This window comes from Heloderma suspectum, chromosome 3, assembly GCF_057233095.1.
Source record: "Heloderma suspectum isolate Gila_16-S chromosome 3, 16-S_ref, whole genome shotgun sequence".
In the NCBI taxonomy this organism is placed as follows: domain Eukaryota; kingdom Metazoa; phylum Chordata; class Lepidosauria; order Squamata; family Helodermatidae; genus Heloderma; species Heloderma suspectum.
This window is the reverse complement of record NC_139460.1, coordinates 119,246,038-119,267,867: the sequence shown is the minus strand read 5'-3', so window position 1 is coordinate 119,267,867 and position 21,830 is coordinate 119,246,038. Positions and strand designations below refer to the sequence as shown.

Here is a 21,830-nt window from a genome sequence, read left to right as displayed (position 1 = left end):
CTAAGATATGCTGTGGGTGGAATGAAGAAGAGAAGGAAAGAACAGGATAGAGGAGGGAAGAAGAAAAGAATGGTGATTGGAAATGCCCCCCCCCCGGGGGGGGTAGAAAGAATTCCCTAAGCCAAGTGGCTCCTTTCAGAGAGGTAGTACTTCAGAGGAATTTAGGAGGCTGTGAGGGTTTGTACGGATTGCATGTATTTTATGAGGTGAGATGGCCAACGGCTTTTTCTAGCTTTTTTAAAACTGCAGAACCTATTTAAAAGCCCCAGCAGTTTCTCAATCATGATGCCACATAGTCCTAACCCTCCCTTTGGAATAATTTGAGTCCTACAGCTATTTAGGAGAAATTACAGTGGAAGGGGACAAAGAAGTTTGTGGAGGATGATTGGATCCTTTGCTGTACTGAAGCTACTAAACTTTGCAGAAGCCAAGGTTCCAGTCTGGGGCAGTAAAATCAGATGCTGTGTGAAATACCACTATTTCACATAGAGCTCTTTCTTTCCTTCTTTCCCCCTCTTCAAAATTTCATTGTAAGGAAGCTCCCAACAATGGGCATGTAAAAGCAGAAAAGTAGGGGGACAGAGGTATTTTGCACCTCAAAAAACAAAACAAAAAGAAACCCTGACACCAGAGATTAGGAATAGTGACCTCCTAATAGTCACCTTAAACACCTTCTGATTTGGATCTCTAATCCTCTGTGTGTCTTAACAGTTTTTACTTTTTGTTTTAATCTTTGAGAAAAGGAAAATTTACACATGGCTAGCACAAAAGCAACTGGACCTAACTGTCTGGAATTTGGCAGGTTCAGTCAGCTCCACAGGGCCTGCTAGGTCCCCAAATTCCATGGATTTATGTGGAAGCACAAAAAAATTCTAGCTCTTTGACAGATTTTCTTGAAAAAAGGAAATTTTACCTGTGACTAGCACAAAAGCCACTGAACCTAACTGACTGAAATTGGGCAGGTTCAATCAGATCCATGGGGGCTGCCAGGTCTCCAATTTTTATGTATCATACAAAATAAACAAGTTATGGCAGTTTCTGTTTTCCATTGCAAGTCAATGGGAAAATGTAAAAAAAAAAAAAAGCAGTTAGGACAGCTCAAAAGATCTGGGGCTCATGCCCATGTGGCCTCACATAACAATGCCCCTGCTGGTGACAAAGATGGATCCAGGAGTACCCCCAGACTACAAACATGATCTTTCAGAGGGAGTGGAACCCCATCTAGAAGATGCAATGAGCCTATATCCTAGTCTTAGGAACCACTCATCCACAGGGCCCCTGTCTTGCCAGGATTCAGACTCAATTTATTGGCACTCATCCAGCCCATCACTGAATCTAGGCACTGATCCAGGACTTGCACAGCCTCACCTGATTCAGATGTCAGAGGGAAATAGAGCTTTGTGTTATCAGCATACTGATGGATGGTGTTTTGCTCAAAATCCTCCTAAGGACTGCTCCTAGTGGCTTGATATAGAAATAAATAACATTACGACAGGACATTACTGTGTGGAACCCTGTAGGTCAGTTGCAAGGGCCTGAGGAATCATCACTCAGGGTTACTCTCTGAAATCAACCTTGCAGGTAGGACTGGAACCATTGTAATACTGCCTCCAATAACCAAACCCACAGAGCCAGTCCAGGAGGATACCATGATTAATGTTATCAAAAGCCAATGAGAGATCAAGTAGAATTAACAGGTTTGAACTCCCCCTGTCCCTCCGTTGATAAAGGTCATCCATCAGGGTGACGAAGACTGATTCAGTCCTGTAACCACGCTGAAACCCAGATTGAAATGTGTCTAGATAATCCATATTGAGAGCCAATGTGGTGCAGTGGTTAAAGTGTTGGACTGGGAACCAAGAGATCCAGGTTCTAGTCCCCACTCGGCCATGGAAGCTCACTGGGTGACATTGGGCCAGTAACAGACTCTCAGCCCAGCCTACCTCACAGGGTTTTATTTGTTTTATTTTTTTATATTTATATCCCACCTTTTTTCTCTTTAAGAAACCCAAGGTGGCATACATAATCCTCCTCTCCATATTAGCCTCACAACGACAACCCTGTGAAGTAGGCTGGGTTGGGAGTCTGTGAGGATGTTCTCGACTCTCGTTGTGAGGATGAAATGGAGAGACTGTCTAGCCACGAATGCAGGGCAGCTGAAGAGCGGAGAGGAAGATCCCTTCCGTGCTGCTCCTGCCCTGCATTGGATAGGCGGTCGCCTCTTGGGTTCGGAGGCGGCCAGCTATCCTGGTAGGATTGCGCCCGTAAAAGACTACGTTCCTCCATAGCATATGTGTTTGGTCACCATTCTAGCGGTACACAATGAAGTTAGTGCAAAATGCCTGTCGCTATGATGGCTGAAATACGTGGGCAGAAAGGCTTATATAGTTCAAAGGTCCAGAAGGAGAGGAGTAGTGGTGCATTGTCCTTATATCTCCCTGCATCATCCCTGTTAGTGATGGTGATGGCTGGATTACCTCTTGTCAGAGGTGGAGGGCAGGTTTTGGCCTATGGAGAAAACATTCACTTTCGTTTGGGATGCTTCACCCACCCTTCCTCACAGGGAAGATGCTTCACTCCCTTAATCTCGCCACTTCCTGCACCTTTTTTCTAGCTCTACGATATCCTTTTTGAGATGGGACAAGTTGAGCTGCACACAGTATTCCAAATTCTTTTGTGTTATAGTATAAAGGCATTGTGCTACCAGGTCATCTTTTTTAAAAATCCCTTTCTTAATCATCCTTGTCTCTCACAATTGCCACACACTGACCTGGTTTGCACAACACGATAATCCATGTTTGTTCAGGGTTGCTTGTTGTGTTGTGCAAACCTGGCACTGCAGTGTCAGTGTGGTTTCTTAACCAGCAGCAAGCCATGCTGAGAACCTATGGCTTGTTGTTGAGTTGTTTGCTCTCAGAGTGGCTTGTTGCGTCATCCAGAACTGGCAGAATGGCTTGTGAGTGGTTTGTTGGAGAGGGCTATGGAGCCGCCTGACAAGAGCAGTGAAAAACCCAACCGCTCCTTGCGATGTCACTAGTGCCTCACTGCCTCCCTTCTCCCTTGTCAGTGCCCTTCGACCCTCCAGCCTCTCCCTTTCCTCCATCTTGCAATGGCACTTGAGAATTACATCCTCCACTTCAGCACTTCCCCTGGCAGCAACGGATGATGACGATGATGCACTTGCACAGGTTCAAATGACCACTTCCATGCATATTGTGTGTGTTTTTATATACAAGGGTTAAGCGTAGCACACTTCAGGTGGGATCCAATGGGGACATACTGCTGGTGGCAAGCACCATTGTTTCCCTGTGTGCATGCACCTGACCCTTGTGGCGGCGATGTAGAGCTTCCGGCTGGGGCAAGCCCCCAAATGCCTTCCAGAAACTTGCATTTCTGGTCATTTGGCAGCTTGGCCCCAGAAACGCTACAATGCTGCCACTGGCAGTAGGGGCTACTCGTGCACCAAGAAACGGTGGTGCTCACTGCCAGCGGTAGGTCCCCGTTGGATCCTACCCCATACAGACTAACTGTTGTAGTTGTTCAGGTGTTTGAATAAATTAGCATGAGCTTTTGTGAGTTACAACCCACTTCATCAGACACTAGAAGTGGAAATGGAGGCTTTGAGTCTGAAGAGACAGGGCACAATCCTGTACATGTTTAGAGCAGAAAAAAGTCCTACAACTCCAAAAATTTCCCTGAGACCTGTGGGACTTTTTTCTGTCTAAACATGCACAGGATTGTGCTCTTAAACACGTAGAAATTGCAGCAAGCATTCTATTATCTTAAAGTGACAGTTACAAACCACAAAGTGCATTGAGGGCACAATCTGAGTTGTAGGACATTTTTCTGTCTAAACATGCATAGAATTCTGCCCTAAAAGTCTCCATAATGTGCACAGAAACCATAGACCCTATTGAGTCCCTGATCAACATAATCAAATTTCCATGTCTCTTGTTCTGCAACCTCAGGTTCCCAGCGAGCCCCAGATTTCAGTTTCTTTAGAATTGTCACTCTGAGGTCCTTGATGGTATGTCCAGGGAGGTTAAAATGTTCACTGACAGGTTTATTGATGTTCTTATGATTGACGTCTGATTTGTGCCGATGTAATCTTTGTCTTAAAGGTAGTGATGTTTGGCCAGTGGAAGTGGTTTTGGGGAAGTTGATGCAGGAGATCAAATGCACAACATTCGTAGATGTGAGAGCTTTGGCTATGGGGCGGTATAGAAATACATAAATAAATGTGCAGGTATACTTGCCCTGGATGCGGCGGATAGCCCCGTTGGCTCCATTGATATTATCACTGGTGTTTATTAATGGGCGCCATTGGCATTTAGTTTTTTGGTTTTTGTGTTAGTTATGTTCTCATTTAGAACCAAGAGCTCCCAACTCCCTCAGCTTAGTTTGGAGGCTTTACATATAGATGTCTATGCATAGTGTCCCTGTCCAAATTTACTCTCTTAAAATACTGGTGTTTTGCAATTTAACCTTGAAAGTATCTTTGAAAGCAGGACTCTGCTTCCCTACATCTACTCCCACCCATGAATGAGGTTGTGGCAGAATCAAGGGAGGCTAGGAGAAATCCAGCCAAAATCTCATTTGCAGTCTTCCTTTTTTCCGAAGCCTGATTTCGGATGACAACGTCAAATATTTTGCATAAATGTATTATGATGTTCTCATGCCCAACAACTGTTATCTGCTCAAAGAAAGAAAGACACTTGTAGATCTGAAAGAGTAATAGATTTTCATAACAAGCACTTTGGGGTATTAGGCTTGAATACCTTTCAAACATTATTGGCAAGGGAAAGCAATCCCAATTTTATCCTCTTCATGTTCTAATAAAAGCTTAGACAGTGATAATCAAAAACAATACCTAAAGCTTGTGCAGAGTTTGCAATGTGTTCACTTTAGTTACTGGGACCTACAATCCTCTTCAGATCTACTACTCTAGTAAATCTTCTTAGGTGATTATCTCTGGTGTCCTCAAAAGACAGCTGGTATTTGAGTTGTAGTGGTAAAATATTAATTGTATCAGGTTTTCATAAAAGATGCACATGCTATATGTCGCTTGTTATTTTAAATTGACAGTGATATTTTTTCTTTGTATTGAAAAGTGGGAATTACTGCTCCCATCAGTAGTACATGCCCTGGTCTCCTCTCGTCTAGACTACTGTAATGCGCTGTACGTGGGGTTACCTTTGAAGATGGTTCGGAAGCTGCAGCTGGTGCAGACCGCGGTGGCTCACCTGATTAAGGCAGCCGCCGGTGTGATCACATCATTCCGGTGCTGAAGGAGTTGCACTGGTTACCAGTTGTTTTCCAGGCCAAATTCAAGGTGTTAATTTTGACCTATAAAACCCTATATGGTTCTGGCCCAGCCTATCTTAAGGAGCACCTCCAGCAACACCAGACAGGCCGCTTAACAAGATCAGCCTCGGATGGCCTTCTCTCTGTCTCATCAGCCAGGACAGCTAGGCTGGTGAGGACAAGGGAGAGGGCCTTCTCTGTGGTGGCCCCCACTCTGTGGAACTCCCTCCCTAGGGAACTCTGCCATGCCCCTTCTTTAACGAGCTTCCGCCACGCATTAAAAACGTTGTTGTTCAGGCAGGTATTTGGGGAGGGTTAGGGTATTTTAAAAAATATGATATTTTAAAGTAGAATTTTATTGTTTTAAAACTGTTTGTATTGCTGTACATCACCCAGAGTAATGGGCGATTAAGAAATTAAATAAACAAATAAATAAATGTTACTGAGTCTTAGATATGTTCTTTGTCTACAACCTCAGTCCACTGTATGGATGAGTAATAAGAATGTTTAATGTTTGTATAGCACGTTCAAGTGTTCAGAGCACTTTGCATTATCTACTAAGTAAAGAACTTCAATGCATGTCACCCTTACAATGACCCTGTAAGGTAATTTGGAACTATTATCCCCCATACCGCACATGGGGAGAGTGAGGCTGAGGGACTGTCTTGTCTAATCTAATAAATTCATGACAGAGGTGAAATTTGATCTGCAGACTTCCTGATTCGTAGCTCAGTCTCTTAGCCACCACTCCAGGGGTGGGCAACTTGTCGCCCTCCAGATGCTTTGGCCTACAACTCTCATCATCCCTCACCATTGGCTATGCCGGCTAGGGCTGGTGGAAGTTGCAGGATACAAGTTTCCCATCCCTGCACTATCCCATATCAGTTCTCAATAGAGCTAATGAGGCTGTTCGGGGGGATCTGGCTGAGTAAACTGCGATGTCTACTGAAAATGGAGTGTGGGGGAGGAAGGGAATTTTCCTCACCCTTCCTGCTCACTCCAAAGTATCATGTATGCATCTGTTTTAGTATTGGCCATGTCAGTCAGCAAAATTACTGGTCCAACAACCAAGTTAACTATATTAGTACCACTACATCCTCTTTAAATTAGAACTTTGAAAAAAAAGTCGATGACTAGCCAAGGACACAGCTGGCATGGAAAAGGAGGAGAATGCTGTTTGCTTCGAAATTACTGTAACCCACACTGATCCCTTGATGGGACCTGCTATAAATAAAAATACAAAATGCCCTTTTCACAGAGATAACTGATCTTGAAAACCTGAAGATATTCAGTGGTCTCGTATTAATTCCCAATGGGTGGATCCAGAGTTAGGCAAGTTTAGAGTAGAGCCACTGAAATCGATGAGACTCAAGTTAGTCATGACTGACTTGTCCCTTTGTTTTCAATGGGTCTACTCTAAGCATGACTAAATCCATATCCAATCCAATATATTTAATAATTGTTCAGTCCTTTTTAACTTGTGCCCTACAACCGGCCCAAGGAGTCCATTTTAATTGGAGCAAATGAACCCATGACAGTGTGCTTTTGTAGAAAGAAGAGCTCACCTCAGCACATTTGTGGGAATACAGAGCATATGTCTGGAGTGGTATTAATACACTTAAATTGGACTACCCAGAATGATCTGCACCTACAGGCAAAAGAGGCTTATTTAAATGAAGAGGGAAAGAGGATTTCTCACAGAACAGTGAAGAAAAATGAGCTCCACAGAAGACCTCGAATATCCTCGTATCCTAATTCAGTACCAGAACGGATTTTTAATATCAAAGGTAAGGCTCAAAAAGGAATACCTCATAAATATTAAAACTAGGAAGTGATATATGCTTTTATATTATGGCTGTGTAATCGTAATGTGTAGAAACTTGACACATTACCTATGCAAACCTTTTAAAGTACCTGTATAACAGTTTTAATTTGAATTGGAACAATGGATGTTAACAGAGTGTGTTGGAATAGATATCATCTTTAGCAGTTGGACCAGCAGCAAAATAACTGATCTAAGATCCATGAGGTAGGGAAATCCAAAATCTCTGTTTGCATCAGGGTAACTTTAGAAATAATAATCTAGAACTAAAAACATAGTAAACAAATATTTTTGCCAGACAAATATTTTTACAACTGCACACATCTCCCTTGGTATTCTGAAGTCTTTGTAATGCTTGGGTTAAAAGGACAATGTTTGAATCTCTCAGATAGTAACTGGTGCTTGAAAACTCCAGCACCAGTCAAAGAAAGACCTTGCTGACTGTAAATTTCCCATGGAGCTTTGCCAACATTTCTACTTTTGCATGTAGAAATGATGCAGCTACTTAAGTGTTCATCAGCTTGCACCCTAAATTGGCCTTGTTTCCTTACACCAATATTTAAGGTGGGGAGAAAAGCCTCAGTTAACAGAGCACAGTCTGTTTTGATTTACCTTTTGATCCATTCTAAATGATTCTTCATTGGTGTGAAATAAGAAACCCCATTGTGTGAAAAACAAACAACAACAAAAAAACACCCAAAAAATAAATTAAAACATTCTCCCCTGAGACTGATAAGCAATTCCATTCCATTAAAAAATGCAAGGATTTTGCAAAACCAGAAGGAAGCTGGAAATGGACCTTAAAAGTATAATTTTCAAACATGCTAGAAAATTGTTAATAACCTCAATCTGACACTGTACAAAAGGGGAATTACTAGTAAAATATTCATGGTAAAGCAAAATATTAGAGCAGGCATACTTAGTGACCTTTTATTAGAATCTTCATGACAGAGAGAGAAGTCTGTTGACAGGATGAAGAAAAGGGAATCTGCTTGCAGTTCTTGCTTTAATATGCTAGTTTTAAAAATTTGATATGGGAACCAAAAAAGCACAAGGTTATCAAGATCGTATATAGCAACCATTGTTTATCATCAATCTTTAGTTTAATTAAGGCAGAGGTGTACAACCTGCAGCCCCCAGACTTCATGGAGCCGTTGGCCTGCCTCCTTTGCGGCCCACAAAGCCGGTAGGTCACCACCCACTTTTCTCCTGCAGTGGAAAAATGCTGTTCCGTGGCTTTTGAAATCACTGTTTTCCTGCTGCAAGTAGTGATGGAGAAACAGATATCTTGGTGGGGATTGCAGAGGGATGGGAGAGGTTTTTACTTAACCCCACCCCCCAGTGATCCCTATATTTCAGAGGGCAGGGGAAGGTGTGTGGTTTGTGTGTGTGCATACACACATACCTGTGAGGTCCCTGGCCCCCTGCCTGTCACTGGATGCAGTGGAAGCTGGTGGCTCTGATTTCAGTGGGGCTGTGGATCCATTCTGGGTTTTAGTCAGAACCAGCCAGAACGCTAAAGGAGCTATCCAAGATGCTGAACCCTATCACCAGAATAGGTTCAGCACCTTGGATAGTTCCTTTAACATTCTGGCTGGTTCTGACTGAAACCCAGAATGGATGTACAGCCCCACCAAAATCGGAGCCACTAGCCTCCAGACCAGTTGTGGTCCTCAGGGCCAAAAAGGTTGTGCATCCCTGAATTACAGCTTAGTTGAAGCTCTAACTTCTTGCAGTGGTGAGTTCCAGCTTCTTTCCACCTTTCTAGTTTCATCCCTGCTGGCAAAGCTGTGCACTCTCTCCCTGTTCGTGCCTTTCATTCTTTTCTTTTCTTTTCTTTTTTCTCCTTTCCCTTGCTTTTAGGTTCTCTTTGCTGCCTGTGAATTGGGAGTGTTTGATCTGTTGAGAGACTCAGAAGAGATCTTACCATCAAAGGCCATAGCGGAACGGCTGGGCAGCAGCCTCCGTGGAATGGAGAGGCTGCTGGATGCCTGTGCAGGTTTAAAGCTCCTGAGAGTCGAGGTGAAAAAGGAAGGAGGTAACAGTGCCAGGAGGAAACTTGCATGACCAACCACCCTGACCTCTGGCCTCTGTGCACAGTTTGTACCTAGAGATGGATCAGACATTCCTTCTGAAAGTTGAAGGCGGTTTGAAAGTTGCTTGCCTTCTGTACACCCATCCTACTTCCAGCTTTGATAAACAGGTTTTTCATATCATTGTTTCAACCCTGTTGGCCACAGGTGAGAGAGGGACAACAGAAATGAGTGTGTGTACATACCGTGAGAAGCAATGCCTCTCTCCAACCACTTTCAGCTCTCTCAAAAACTGCTGTCTGCCTTAAACAGCATCTCCTTGTGCTGCTGTCAGGAATGAATCTGAGCGTATGGAGATAGCTAGCAGCTCAGATTCAGAATGGGAACAGCCAGAACAGGGAGAGGCTCCCTCCCTAGTGAGCTTAGATATGGCAAGGCCTTCTTCCCCGACCTTGGTGCACAGATGGCTCAGTATGAAGGGCCCCCCCTTTCCTCCTCCATGAGAACCCAGGTTTCAGGGAAGGAGGAGTGTGAGGGGCGTGACTTGAGGGATGCTAAGGTCCATCGCAGAGCGAAGCGGGAAAAGTTAGGGGTGGAGCTCAGACGCTCCACCAGGTTGGCTATGCATGATAGCCTATGCAGGAGGGAGTCGCTGTAAGGGAGGGGCATCCCACCTAAGCCAGTCTGGCCGGGAAGTTCATGTTCAAACTACTGGCAACTTCTCTAACTTCCACTTCAACTCCTCTATTGATATTCGGAATTGTGTGGAGTAGCTGTTTCCTTTGTAGCTTGAGAGTTTCCTAGAATTTGCATTTGTAAGGAAGCTGGTCGTTAACTAATAAAGTAGTGAGTCTGAAGCCTGATATCCTGGAGATGTGTTGACTGAGAAGGGGGAGGAAGAAGGAACATGACAGCTGTATAAGAATGCTGTCCAAATTCCCAAGTTTCAATGTGGTTTATTGTCAAATAGAAGGTGAGACTAGTGTGTGTGTGTGTGGGGGGGAGAGACCATCACATGCCTCGCTGTCTATGGGGAGCTTGACACATGGCCTTCTGAATTAAGGCCACAGATATCACAAGAGAAAATACTTACCTAGGCTGAATATGGATGCATTAGAACTTCTAAAAAATACAAATAAAATCTGGCCATCTGGCCTAAAAGTTGGAGGAGAAAAATCTCACTCAGCCATTTATCATTCATTCATTCATTCATTCATTCACAGGATTTATATATCTAATAAGATTCCAGAGCAAACAATAAAAAGAAAGAAAAAATTAAAATACAGAATTAAAATATTTAAAATCAAATTATGCCAATAAAACCGTAGCTAGTCAGTCAGGGAAGGCTTGTTTTAATAAAAATGTCTTCAGCAGGCACCAAAAACAAAACAGTGTTGGCATCTGCCTGACATCAACCAGCAGGGAGTTCCACAGAGAGGGAGCCAATACACTGAAGGCTATTCCCTGAGTAGACTCCAAATGGACCATAGATCCATGTGGAGCCAACCAGGAGTGCCTCGTTTAAGCTGGATCTGTATTTTCAGACCCAGAATGATGCCCTGAGTGAATCCTGTGACTGCATACATGTGCAGCATATTTTGCACAAGTTGGTTATATATTATATACAATATGTAAGAAATCAGCTGCAAAACTGGATTCTGAGCTCTTGCAGTTTCAGAACTTATACAGTTGGGGGGGGTCAGGCTCCCCCAAAACATCAGCCTCAGCTGTCTTCTCTGACATGAGATCAGCATGCATGTACAGCTATTTCATGGATGCCATAAGGATGACCGGGGCGGGGAGAACGAGAGAGACTTCATGGGAAAGGGTAAGAGCTTTCAAGAGTGGGTGGCTCTATGGAGACATGATGGATGAGGTTGGAGGATCTATGGGCATATCTGTCATCTCCAAGGCCCAAAGCCTCTCCCAAGTGACCTGAACAATTGATAGAAATTCCCAAATATTGCTTATTTGCACATATACTGAAGGATGTAAGTTTTTGCAGGAATTCATCGATGCCTGAAAAGCGTGGGCAAAATCAATTCCTAAAACAAAAAGAAACAAAGGAAAAAGAATGCGATCTCTACTATTCTGGGTGACGTTCTTGCATCATCTTTGTCAGAAGCAAAACTGGCATTTATCTTTAAGGGGGCTTCTTAAATATCCCATAATCCTCTACAGTAGGACTTCAGAGTATTGAACAAGAACTCGTGATAGATTAAAGTGAGTGCAGTACATCCTAATTTCTTCCTATGATATATTTTTTGCAAAGGGTGTTTTCTCTTCTCTTTCCTTTTTGCTTTGGCCCTGTTAAATCAAGAATCTTGCACTGGGTTCTTCCAAGTGTTAAAGATCTGTGTGCATGTGCAGTCCAAACTCTCGAATGGATTCAGCATGCATCCACCTCGCCCCACAACCAATGTGATCAGAAATGATAAAACATAAGTCTTATCAGGCACGTGGTAAAGTCACCGGTTGAATGTTTGAACCTGGAGTTCCTGAATGGGTTCAATGTAGATCTGTTAGAAGATGCCATAAAAAATCACCTTCAGTTGGGTGAAGGAATTGTGCAAATGCATTCTTCTCCTTGCTATTAATAGATAGCAGATATCATTACTTCTGGGTAAAATATTGGTCTACCTTCTTTTCTTTTTAGTCTTTTATGGAAACACAGAAATATCCAATCTCTACCTCACAAAATCAAGTCCAAAGTCTCAGTATCATAATCTGATGTACTACTCCAAAACCATCTATCTGTGCTGGCACTACTTGGCAGATGCTGTAAGGTGAGGTGGATGACAAGGGAGCTTATGTCGCTAATATAAAATGTACAGCTCTGGAAAACTCCTTGCAGTGAACCATTACATTTCCTTTGCATGAATCTCTGTCTTCAGGGGAATTAGGAAAAGTAAATGTGATTACTGCTGATTTTACTGAAAGGAAGAATACTGAAGTGTTCATTGTTTGTTTAGGACTACTATATAGCTACTACAGATATACTGCTACTTGTATCTATATAACACTGCCCACTAAATGCTGAAATTATACTGTTGCTAATACTTCAGATGACAAACTCATTGCAGGTGTGTTGAAACTACCTAGGGAGCACAGTCATAGCAACCCTGTTCCTCGAGGTGGTTCTTTGGGGGATACTTGATGATGGGGAACTGGCACATAGGCATTGAGATACTGGTTGATTCTGTTGTCTGTGATGGAAGAAAACAAGAAAGGGTAGGAGTAAAAAGTAGGACTAAATCCAGTTTTCCCTCCACTGCTGAACAGCTAACTGGCATATGTACCTCTGACAGCTGAATTGGAGAGAAGCACTCTGTATGCAGCACCTGTGATTGCCATAACCGATGGGAGAATTCCCTTTGGCTCAATTAAGAATGAGCTGTGCAATTACAAGCTTTCTCGGCAACTGTGTAGAAAAAAAGCATCTGTTTTCTAAGAGTTAGCACATGCACATTGATGGTGCTGCGCATAGGCACCTTCTCTTATTTCTGCTTGGGAATTGTAGTTCTCAGCACCAGTTATGGCAGAGCTGCCTGCAAATTCACCTCTTTCCCCCTCCCCACCCCCAAACCCATCCAAGAATAAGAAAGGACTTCAGAGCTGGATGACAAGCATCACTCACATGAAACATTGGCAAGAAATAAATCAAGAGAATGGTCCCAAATATAAAATATATTTGTCCAACAGAAGGCTGCTTGTTTGGTTGCTCTGGTCACAGTATTTCAGAGCAATCAATGACTGGGTTCGCACAACACGCTAACTCACACTCAGTGGTTGAGTGTGAGTTGTTGCTGAACCGCGGGGTGTTTGTTGAACTGTGAGTTAGCGTGTTCTCTGAACCCTGGACATTTTCTGCAGGGTGGTTTGTTAACCATGCAGTGTGACTTATCTTTCTCAAACAAGCCACCTTGAGAACCCATGCTTCCTTGTTGGGCGGTTCAAGGTGGTTAACAAGCTACACTGCACAGTTAACAAGCCACCCTGTGGAGAATGTCCTGGGTTCAGACAACATGCTAACCCATGATTCAACAAACAGCCCATGGTTCATCAACAACCCACACTCAATCACAGAGTGTGGGTTAGCGTGTTGTGTGAACAGCCCCAATGAAAGTTTCATTGAGAGTAAGGATCCTAATGTTAAAGGAACTTCTGTACACCTGGCTTTGTGTGCCTGGTCTACTGGACAACTGATTGCATATACGCAGAAACTTGTTTTACATTCCAAGCCAGAAAAGAACTTGCGAGTCGGGTGATAGAATTTATTTTATTTACAATATTAAATGGAGCTTGTTTGGTAATACTGTTGAGCATTGGAAACTGGACAAATTCGTATTTCATTCCAGGTAATTGTGGACTTCATTGGCATTGCTAGCTTGCACATGTAGTTCTTTATCCAGTTAGGGAAGCCTGCTTTTATATGCCTATGTGCTCTGGAACTCCCTTCCCAGGGAGGCGAGAGTGGCACCCTCCCTGATATGCTTTTGTAGGCAGGTAAAAACTTTTTTGTTCCAGCAGGCCTTTGGGGATAACTAGTCTGACTCTGGACCTGTGAATATATGATGGATGGATACTATTTTTCTTGTTGTCTTTTAATATTTTGATATTTTTACAATTTTAATATTGATGATTTAATTATATTTTTAACTTTTGTACGCTTGTATTTATATTTCTATTTATAGGTTTTAATTATAGGTTTTAATTGTACAAGTTTTAATGTTGTAAAGCCACCTTGAATCTCAGTATTGGGAAAAAGGCAGGATATAAATATAAGAAGAAGAAGAAGAAGAAGAAGAAGAAGAAGAAGAAGAAGAAGAAGAAGAAGAAGTCCCATGAAAGGATGGGAGTTCCTGCATCTTTAAAAAATGCACTTGCCTGCTTACTCTTTAGCATCACTGCCACTGTTTCCTAGAAAAGTTGCACTCTATAACCAACACAAAGAATTTTTTTTGGGGGGGGCCATGTTTCCAATGTCAGATTATTTGGGGGCAGATTACATAATATAAATGACACTTGAAAGTTAAGCTGCCACATACTTAATCAAAAAATGTATGTTTCTTAAGGGACATTAATCAAAAATGTCTTTTTCTTAAGGGAGGGGGAAAACCAATATGAGAGAGCATTTGGCATTTCATCAAAAGATGTCTTTGAAGCTCTTTACAGGTAAGGCTTCCATGCATTAAAAGGAAAGTACAACAGATTGTCTTTGAGAAAGTGTTCATCATCATCATCATCATCATCACTCACTCACTGTCAGTTTCATAGAACTCAATACTGATAATTTCATGTTTTCTCAACTAAGGCTGTTGTAAAGGGCCATGAAAACAATGTTATGGTACCATGTAGTAATTTATAATGTATCATGTTGGATTAGTTTCCACTCTTTAGTTTCTTAAGAAAAAAAACAATGTTCAGATTAGAGTGTAAAACCACAAGTATCCTGCATTTAAGAAAAATCTAATGCATTCTTCAATATATGATGCAATCCAGCAGGGTTTTTTTATGGATCACTGCCTTGTTGTGGCAAAGGGGCTTGCATAACTCAGTGAAGCCATAAGCTATGCCGTGCAGGGCCACCCAAGACGGACAGGTCATGGTGGAGAGTTCTGACAAAATGTGGTCCAGTGGAGAAGGAAATGGCAACCTACTCCAGTATTCGTGCCAAGAAAACCCCATGGAACGTATGACAAGGCTAAAAGATATGACGCCGGAAGATGAGCCCCTCAGGTCGGAAGGTGTCTAATATACTACTGGGGAAGAGCAGAGGGTATTTCCAAGTAGCGCCAGAAAGAGTGAAGCGGCTGGGCCAAAGCCGAAAGGACACTCAGCTGTGGATGTGTCTGGTGGTGAAAAGAAAATCTGATGCTGTAAAAAACAATATTGTTTAGGAACCTGGAATGTAAGGTCAATGAATCAAGGTAAGCTGGAGGTGATCAAACATGAGATGGCAAAATTGAACATCGACATCTTGGGAATCAGTGAACTAAAATGGACAAGCATGGGCGAATTGAATTCAGGTGACCATTATATCTACTACTGTGGGCAAGAATCCCTTAGAAGAAATGGAGTAGCACTCATAGTCAATAAAAAGGTGGGAAAAGCAGTACTGGGGGACAATCTCAAAAACGACAGAATGATCTCAGTACGAATCCAAGGCAAACCATTCAACATCACAGTAATTCAAGTCTATGCCCCAACCACTGAGGCCTAAGAAGCTGGGGTTGATCGGTTCTATGAAGACCTACAACACCTTCTAGAACTAACACCAAAAAAAGATGTCCTTTTCATCATAGGGGATTGGAATGCCAAAGTAGGAAGTCAAGAAATCACCGGGATAACAGGCAAGCATGGCCTTGGTGTACAAAATGAAGCAGGACAAAGGCTAATAGAGTTTTGCCAAGAGAACACGCTGATCATAGCAAACACGCTTTTCCAACAGCACAAGAGGCGACTCTACACATGGATATCACCAGATGGTCAATATCGAAATCAGATTGATTATGTCCTTTGCAGCCAAAGATGGAAAAGCTCTATACAGTCAGTAAAAACAAGACCTGGAGCTGACTGTGGCTCAGATCATGAGCTGCTTCTTGCAAAATATTGGTTTAAATTGAAGAACGTAGGGAAAACCACTAAACCATTCAGGTATGACCTAAATCATATCCCTTATGAATATACAGTGGAGGTGAGGAATAGATTTCAGGGATTAGACCTGATAGACAGAGTGCCTGAGGAACTATGGACGGAGGTCCGTAACATTGTTCAGGAGGCAGCAACTCAATCCATCCCAAAGAAAAAGAAATGCAAGAAAGCCAAGTGGCTGTCTGATGAGGCTTTACAAGTAGCTCACGAAAGAAGGGAAGCGAAAAGCAAGGGAGAAAGGGGAAGATATATCCAACTGAATGCAGAGAGAATAGCAAGGAGAGACAAGAAGGCCTTCTTAAATGAACAATGCAAAGAAATCGAGGAAAGCAACAGAATGGGAAAGACTAGAGATCTTTTCAAGAAAATCGGGGATCTCAAGGGAACGTTTTGTGCAAAGACGGGCATGATAAAGGACAAAGAAGGCAGGGACCTAACAGAAGCAGATGAGATTAAGAAGAGGTGGCAAGAATACACAGAAGAACTATACAGGAAAGATCTGAATGTCCCTGATAGCCATGATAGTGCGGTCACTGAACTTGAGCCGGACATCCTAGAGAGTGAAGTCAAGTGGGCCTTAGGAAGCATTACTAACAACAAAGCTAGCGGAGATGACAGTCTTCCAGCTGAGCTATTTAAAATCCTAAAAGATTATGCTGTTACAGTGCTGCACTCAATATGCCAACAAATTTGGAACACTCAACAGTGGCCACAAGACTGGAAAAGTTCAGTTTACATTCCAATTCCAAAGAAGGGCAATGCCAAAGAGCGTTCAAACTACCGTACAATTGTGCTCATGTCATATGCCAGCAAGGTTATGCTCAAAATCCTACAAGCTAGGCTTCAGCAGCATGTGAACTGAGAACTACGGGAAGTACAAGCAGGGTTCCGAAGAGGCAGAGGAACTAGAGATCAAATCGCCAACATTCGCTGGATCATGGAGAAAGCAAGAGAATTCCAGAAAAATGTCTCTTTCTGCTTCATTGACTACTCTAAAGACTTTGATTGTGTGGATCACAACAAACTCTGGCAAATTCTGAAAGAGATGGGAGTACCAGACCACCTTACCTGTCTCCTGAGAAACCTGTACGAGGGTCAAGAAGCAACAGTAGGAACCAGACATGGAACAACCGACTGGTCCAAAATTGGGAAAGGAGTATGAGAAGGCTGCATATTGTCGCCCTGCTTATTTAACTTATATGCAGAGTACATCATGAGAAACGCCGGGTTGGATGAATCACAGGTCGGAATTAAGATTGCTGGGAGAATTATCAACAACCTCAGATACACAGACAATACCACCCTAATGGCAGAAAGCGAAGAGGATCTCAAGAGCCTCTTGTTGAGGGTGAAAGAGGAGAGTGCAAAAGCTGGTTTGAAACTCAACATTAAAAAAACGAAGATCATGGCATCTGGCCCCATCACTTCCTGGCATATAGAAGGGGAAGAAATGGAAGCAGTGACAGATTTTATTTTCTTGGGCTCCAAGATCACCACAGATGGTGACTGTAGCCATGAAATTAAAAGACACTTGCTCCTTGGGAGGAAAGCTATGGCAAACCTAGACAGCATAGTAAGTAGCAGAGACATCACCTTGCCGACAAAGGTCCGTATAATCAAAGCTATGGTTTTCCCAGTAGTAACGTATGGCTGTGAGAGCTGGACTATAAGGAAGGCTGAGCACCGAAGAATTGATGCTTTCGAACTGTAGTGCTGGAGAAGACTCTTACGCAAGCAACTGCGTAAAATCAGTCAATCCTAAAGGAAATCAACCCTGACTGCTCATTGGAAGGACAGATACTGAAGCTGAAGCTCAAATATTTTGGCCACCAAATGCGAAGAGAAAACTCACTGAAAGAGTCACTGATGCTGGGAAAGATTGAAGGCGAAAGGTGAAGGGGACGGCAGAGGATGAGATGGCTAGATAGCATCACTGATGCAATGAATATGGACTTGAGCACACTCTGGGAGAGAGTGCAGGACAGGAAGGCCTGGTGTGCTGTGGTCCATGGGGTCATGAAGAGTCGGACACGACTGAACGACTGAACAACAACAACAAGCACTAATACATATAGGAGCTCTTCCATCTGCAAGGGAGTCCATATCCATGGAACAGGGAAAAGAAATCCACGTGTCTGTTTTTTGCAGATCTGCTCCCTCCATCAAAATGAATGGGGAAGTCTGTATGAGCAAGAGTCTCATGGGTTTATGAAAGCACAGATAATCCCTTTAATTAGGATGACAGTATTTATTTTAAATTGTCAGTTAATGTATGCCATGTAATGTTAGTCAATACGCGTTTTTGAAATAAGCTTATTGTGTACGTAATTTGAAACTTCCAGATCAGAGGAAGAAATGATAAAATTCATGTATGGATTGAATGCAGTTTGGAGCATATGTGGCAGAGATGTGATAGCTGCATTCGATCTTTCTCCATTCACTGTGATTTATGATCTTGGAGGTAAGTTCCTTAAGAATATTCAGTTGTTTTGCTTTTTCAGGTATGTAGATGTTAAAATACCTAACCCAAAGTTGTCTTGCATGGAGCAACGTGCATTTTTAGGCATATGACCGGCTTAATGCAGGTACTAAAAATATGAGTTGCTGATTTTATAGATTGTCTTTAATTTGAGTAGCAATCTCTCTACAGCTCAAGTGCTCAGTAGTACAGGTTTGCCTGCCAGGCAGCTACCCCAACCCTGGCCGTTCTATCCTGGCTGGCATGTTCAATTAAGGTGGCCATGTGTCCTACTTTACAGGGGACAGTCCTCCATTTGAAGGGCTGTCAGAGGACAGTCCTGTAATTGGTTCGTCCAAATCCAAAAGAATCTGAGAGACCAGATAGTGCTATGCCAATGTGGGTGTTATATGTCTGTCCTGTTTTTCTCTGAAAAGGAGGAGCTGGTGCCTTGGCCCAGGAATGTGTTTCACTGTATCCAAATTGTACAGTTACCATTTTTGACCTACCTAAAGTAGTACAAACAGCAAAGAAGCATTTTGTGTCTTCAGAGGAACACCGGATCACTTTTTTTGAAGGTAAATGAGGGTTCTGCCCTTAAAGATGAATTTAAAAACATTTTAACAGGAATTAAATAAATAAAATCTTCAAGGTTCATATTCCCAGTACATTTTGTTTCAAGGACAGGTTTGTAGTTGGGATGGAATGAAAAGGAGGGTGTTGCTCCCTCTGTAAATTAGCTTCCCTCTCTATGTAAAATGTAGCTCCAGAATGTAACCCTGTAGTTTCTTAGTCTGTCTTTTCCTGTGATGATTGAATCTATTTGATTTGTTGGATTTTCTGAATGCTTAAAAATTTGCTTAAACAGTCACTTAAAAGTTTTTTATTCTTTACGACTACTACGAGCTTTTTGACATGAGGTTGTTAATCTGCTGTATCTGCCTTCTGTAGAAAACCTCTAAGCCTGGAAAATTCACATTCCCTTCTGAAGTCAAATAGAGACTTAATTGTGTCACTTATGAGCCTACGTCGGCATTATGACCTGGATCTAAACAAGGAGTGTCCAGCCAGAGCTTTGCTCTTTTCTGACACAAGGAATTTTGTTTCAGGAATTGTCACTACCTAAGAGAAGCCACTGTAACAGTGTAAAACCTGACAGCTCTTCCACTGTGGAAACAGCTTTTGCAAAATGAGCAAGATGAAAGTTCTGTTTGCTTGCACGAATGTTTATTCTTAAGATCCCAGCCTGTGTGATCAAGAGTTAAATAGAGAAAGAAATATGTGGTATTTGAATACTTGAGTAATTGGAAATCAATGACTGGGTTCACACAACATGATAAGCCACACTCAAGCTTGACTATGGGTTGAGTGTGGGTTGTCATTGAACTTTGGGTTGTCGTTGAACTGTGGGTTGTTGTGTTGTCTGAACCCACCAGTGCTAACAAGTCATGGTTTGTTAACCACAAGCAACCCATGAAGAGAACCCATGGTTTGTTGTTGGGTTGTGAACTGTGGGTTGTTCATGATTAATAAATAATGGTTTGTTATCGTGGTTGGGTTCAGACAGCACAACAACCCATGTTTCAACCAGAACCCACACTCAACCCACACTGAACCATGAGCGTGGGTTATCATGTAAACCCATTATGTTCCCCACCACACTTTTTTTAAATATATATTTATAGGGGATTTTTTTAAAGATGCAGTTCCAGAAGCTGACCTGTATATATTAGCAAGGATACTCCATGACTGGGCAGATGAGAAATGTGTTCAGCTTCTCACAAAAATACAGAAGGCCTGCAAAACTGGTATGTATAACAGCCTGGCAACACATTACATTACATCACATCACATCAAAAATAAAATGCCTTTATTTCTATGGCCTTGTTTTATATGTGCCATGTTTTCTGGTAATTGTAACATCCAGTCCTCACCTGGTATTCTTGGAACCATAGAGTTACAAAAATAAAATGGCACCAGCCCAGGTACACATGGGTCTCAGTGAATTTTGAGGGAACCTTTTATCAAGGGAAATGCTTAGGTGAGCTGCAGCAGAGAACTTGTCCCAGGCAGTTTTTCTTAAGATCTGTTCAACGATTAAACATACCCTTTGATAAAGAGCTTCCTTGAAACATGTTTGGAACCATATCTACTTGGGCAGCTGTCTTGTTATTATTACTGATCATTTCTATTTGTGCTACAAAATAAAATAAAATGAGCAAGGACCAAAGAACCAAGCAACTAGTCCCGTGTGCCCAAGGGGGGTATTGGACTTCTAGCCCAAAACAGACATTTCTTTGCCACATGAGAAGTTGTTTAAACCCAAGGAGCACTTCAAAAATGATTGTGATATCCTGTTCAACACCCCTGGCTTATAGGAATGGTATAGAAATCTATTTATTTTATTATTTATTTATTACATTTATTAATTGCCCATCTGGCTGGTCACCCAGCCACTCTGGGCGATGTACAACATATAATAAAACAGTTTAAAACAATAAAATTCTACAATAAAAACATTTTCTAAAATATCCTAACCCACCCCAAATGCCTGCCTGAACAACCACGTTTTTAATGCATGGCGGAAGCTCATTAAAGAGGGGGCATGACAGAGTCCCCTAGAGAGGGAGTTCCATAGAGTGGGGGCTTACCTCCCTGATCCGAATCCTTGTTGTTACATTTCATGTAGCTCTGTGTCAATTTTACTCCTTGGTACACAGTATTCTCTTTTTATGAATTTGATCAGTTGACAACTACCAGTCCCACACAGGAAAAAATGAGATTGGACTTCATGTTAAAATATTTCATGAATCTTGTTTCCCAACTAGGTGGTGGAGTTTTACTTGTTGAGACGCTTCTGAATGAAGACAAAAGTGGGCCATTGGAAAGCCAACTCTATTCCCTTAATATGCTTATTCAGACTGAAGGGAAAGAACGGACCCCAACAGAGTACAGCAAACTCCTCACAGCAGCCAGTTTCAAGACCATTGAAATAAAAAAAACTGGAAAGCTGTATGATGCCATTTTAGGAAGAAAATAATATCCTCTGCTGCTTTATTATCATATGTGAAAATAAAGTAAGAAAAATAATAGGGTTTGGCTCAAGTGAAAAAAATGGATCCAACTCATAATTTAGAGTAGCAATTATGATATCAATAGCAATCTAATAATTATTAAACATTACAGTACTCATTTATTTTATTACAGGCTAGAGTAAAACAGTGCGTACTTGGTCTTTTCTATCTAGATCCCTTCCCCCATGCCTTATAATCCATGTAATGCATATCTTTAGGTAACCACCCTAGCTATTGGCTTGGGTCATTATAATGTCAGGAGCATTAGCAAATATGCTGAGGGTGAAGTATCAGTCAAGGAGTGCCAACTAACAGTTCAGCTGGAGTGAGGGAAAGGAAAACCTCACACAGCCCTTAAGTGGCAGGAAGAGTTCTTGAGAGAGAAGCACTGGAGACACAGGCCAAGGGAGGTAGATGACGGGGCAAGGGAGTGTCTGGCTTGGATAGAGTTGGTGAGGGGACCTCATCCATATGTTGTAAAACAA

The 21,830-nt window shown here is 42.2% G+C and overlaps 1 protein-coding gene across 1 annotated transcript; it reads left to right on the top strand.

Moving 5' to 3' along the window:
* The first annotated feature begins 6,977 nt into the window (after positions 1-6,977).
* On the top strand, positions 6,978-21,340 carry ASMT (acetylserotonin O-methyltransferase). Its single transcript, XM_084841769.1, has 8 exons — positions 6,978-7,091; positions 8,990-9,164; positions 11,816-11,945; positions 14,266-14,334; positions 18,156-18,274; positions 18,709-18,849; positions 19,957-20,079; positions 21,100-21,340. Exons 1-8 carry the CDS (start codon positions 7,020-7,022, stop codon positions 21,309-21,311), a joined length of 1,041 nt encoding a protein of 346 aa, XP_084697895.1. The 5' UTR covers positions 6,978-7,019; the 3' UTR covers positions 21,312-21,340.
* The last annotated feature ends 490 nt before the right edge of the window (positions 21,341-21,830 follow it).

What these genes read in the sequence shown, in the direction of transcription:
- ASMT (XM_084841769.1), top strand. Translation starts at nt 7,020, where the DNA reads ATGAGCTCCACAGAAGACCTCGAATATCCTCGTATCCTAATTCAGTAC. An exon ending in TGTGATTTATGATCTTGGAG is followed by an intron (nt 18,275 to 18,708) that starts GTAAGTTCCTTA and finishes TTCTCTGAAAAG; the next exon opens with GAGGAGCTGGTGCCTTGGCC. An exon ending in CCGGATCACTTTTTTTGAAG is followed by an intron (nt 18,850 to 19,956) that starts GTAAATGAGGGT and finishes ATATATTTATAG; the next exon opens with GGGATTTTTTTAAAGATGCA.